Source organism: Buceros rhinoceros, unplaced genomic scaffold, assembly GCF_000710305.1.
Source record: "Buceros rhinoceros silvestris isolate BGI_N320 unplaced genomic scaffold, ASM71030v1 scaffold34179, whole genome shotgun sequence".
NCBI classification, from domain to species: Eukaryota; Metazoa; Chordata; class Aves; order Bucerotiformes; family Bucerotidae; genus Buceros; species Buceros rhinoceros.
Window position 1 is genome coordinate 1 of NW_010430309.1, and position 3,105 is coordinate 3,105.

Below are 3,105 nucleotides of genomic sequence, written 5' to 3' on the forward strand. Positions count from 1 at the left end.
CATGGCTACTGTGTTTTCACTCCTCACCGTTATTCCGCATCTTGGCTAAGCCCTCTTTGTTTAAGCATCCCCATCTTTTCTTGCTGCTGACCGCTGGGGTGTTTTTTTTTTTCCCCTCATCTGGCGTATAGGAAATGAAAGAAAAGAAGGAAAAACTTGAGGAGAAAACAGTGCACAAAGAAAAGAAGAAGGAGATAGTAGAGGTGAGGCTCGTTAGGGGATGGGTTTAGAACCGTTGGGGAGGGTTTTATAAGTGGTGGTGAGCCGGGTTTGCTGCGGGTGATGAATATGAAGGGAATACGGGAGATTAAGAAAAAGGGCAGGCAGAGCTTATGAGAGAGAGAGTCAAATGAAGAGCGAGCTGTAGGATAATTGTGGAGAATGAGCCTTGAAAGATTTAGCGTAGTCAGCATGGCTCAGTGAGGAGGAAAAAAAGGTCGAAGAGGGGAATGGAGACAAGAGCAAGTAGGAATTAGGAGGAAGGTGGCACAGGAGATGTGGTCCTGCACTCCTTGATGTATCCTGAGGTGCATAAGGAGTGTAAATGGAAGAATGCGGGGGGAGAAACAGTGAGGAAATGCACAGGTTGATGAAGGTCAGAAGGGACCTGGCAGTAGATGTGCTACAAGCGTAGGCTAAGTTGTTAGCCTGCAAGCGGAGAGGTGTTCTCGTTGTTTGGATGGGATGGCAGCTGCTTGTTGCGATGTAAGCTTTTGGAAGTCGTGGAGGTTCATACTGGTGGAGAGGGACTGGAATGGTTGTTTTTGTAAAGGAGGCAGATTGGGAGGAGCATTTCAGGTGGGGTGGTGGAAATAACGGTGCCTGAGGAACAGTGCAGAGGTCACTGCACGTCTGAGACTGGAGTCTGAAGTGGCTGGAGCTGTGGAGATTGTGCTGGCACTTGCAGCAAAGAGCACATGGAAACATCATCCTGATGCCTGTTTCTGCTCTGACCAATTTGTTTCATCCAGGATGAGGAAAATGGAACTGAAGAGGATGAGGAAGAGAATCCCGATGATGTGGATGAAGAGGAAGGCGGTGATGAGGATGAAGGTAGGAATAATTGTATAGGGAGAATGGGAGGAATTGGGCTGCGGGGGAATAGTAGATCCTGGAGGGCACTTCCTTCTCCAAGCCCTCTGACTGTGATACTATGTTTCCTTAAATGCTACTTGAGATAACCTGTGATTTCCTCTCTTGCTTATGCTTAGAAGGAGATGAGAATGGGCAAGAGCAGGATGGTCATGCAGAAAAACGATCTGCAGAGGAGGAAGAGGTGAGTGATAATGTGGGAGTAATGGCAGTGAGAAGGAACTAGGTTACCTGCTGTGTGCTGATAAAGTATACGTGGCTGCTGCTGCTGAGCATCTCAGGTTGGCCTCCGGTCTCATTGCTTCAGCAGCAGATGGATAAATAAAGTCAGATGTGGCAAGGGATTAATAACGCCCTGGAGACTTTCTGTAGGATCCAGGGCTTCCCACTTAGCAGTCACAGTGCTGAGTCAGGGTGCTTGGGGTTGTGCTGGGTGATGGTGACCCCTCAGACACCTGTGACTTCTGGGCTTTAGGCCAGAAGATGGACCTGGAAGGGTGGATCTCAGGATCCGCGTGATGTCGTGTGATGTGAGCCTGGGCTGCCTGTACCTCCTGAGAGTAACAGTGCAGGTATCCCTTCAAATGGAGCTGTCTGTGACTTAACCGCGACCGTCAACAGACAGATGTCAGGCATTCAAGGATGCTTTAAAGAGGGGTGGCCTTAGGGCAGGCGAAGCAGGGATTTCCGTGTGGAGGAAAGAGCAGCAGTAAGAATTTTGTGGAGAAGTGATGTGCCTTGGTGTGGTGACTGTTTGATGGCAACTCCTTTTTTTCGTCTCTGTGTCCTATGTAGGATGAAGTGGATCCAAAGAGACAGAAGACAGAAAATGGGTCTTCAGCTTGAGTCCTTCCCTCTATCTCCTCTGTTCCGTCCGTCCATCTCTCCTCCTCCATTCCAGCCTGTGCTTGCACTGTCCGTTAGCCTCTGGCTTCACACAATCTCAGATGAGGAAAAATCAGAAAAGCTCTCAAACAGGAAAGACAGCAGTTTCCTTCTTACCCGAAGACCTAGCCCATGCGCGACATTCCACAGCTGAAATTATTCCAGTCCCCCACATCCCTTCGGCTGTGCCCCACTTACAAATGACCCCACTTCCCTCAAGAATCTCATCAGTTCCTTGGAGCCTAGTACATAACCTTGCCAGCCCGTGTGCCAGGCTGCTCCTGTGGCCAGCACCTTGCTCCTCCCGTTTCACTTGCCCTCCTTTTTTTGTCACTACTATGACTGAGATTCTTGACGACTTCTGCTCCCCAGACCTGCTGTCAGATATCTTCCCTGAGGCCAGGAGGCTGCGGGCACAGATCTCATGGTGCGTTTTCCAGTCCTAGGCCTCCTCTCATCTGCTTCCCACTCAACCCTGAGAGTCAAAGAAAAAGAATATTGCAAGCAAATAATGGTTCTGTTAAACCACACATGGAGACAGAAATTATTTTAAGCTTTTTTTTTTCTAAGTTTACATGACAGCAAGCTGGCCCTCGTGAATTTTTCAGAAGATAATGTTGTTTTTATATATGAATTTAATCTGAACTGCATTTTTTTCCAATTTGGAGGCTTTTTTAAAACAAATCAAGAGAGAAACAATTGGGGACCAAACTTCGATTTCCATTTTTTCCCTTCAGATTTTCTTGTGGCCATTTTTTATAAATTAAAGGCAATATAGCCACAGCATTTTCTATGGCACAGACATCACGAGGATGATAGATATAAATATATATATTGTTTTCAACTAGCACTGTAAATAAAAGCATTTAAAAATATTTCAGACACCTTGTGTGGACGGTTGTGTCTGTACATCTTGCGTTGTGTTCTGTTTGCAGGAAGATGGGGTGTCTTGACCCTGACTTGATCAAAAGGCTCGTGTGGGTTAGTCAAATGGCTCCTGCGTACTTGGCTCCTGCTCCCTCCCGCTGCCAGGCGGTCACAGCGAGGCCACGGCACAAACGTGATAAGGCTCCAGGGCTCTAGTGGAGCTCTTGCAATCTGCCGTCGTGTCTTGGCAGCAGGCAGCAG

The 3,105-nt window shown here is 47.8% G+C and overlaps 1 protein-coding gene across 1 annotated transcript; it reads left to right on the forward strand.

The window, feature by feature from the left end:
• Nucleotides 1-977: 977 nt before the first annotated feature.
• LOC104499491 lies at nt 978-2,857 on the forward strand. The gene is made up of 3 exons (XM_010142999.1): nt 978-1,053; nt 1,212-1,276; nt 1,888-2,857. The coding sequence occupies exons 1-3, from the start codon at nt 982-984 to the stop codon at nt 2,129-2,131; spliced, it is 381 nt and encodes a 126-aa protein (XP_010141301.1). The 5' UTR covers nt 978-981; the 3' UTR covers nt 2,132-2,857.
• The last annotated feature ends 248 nt before the right edge of the window (nt 2,858-3,105 follow it).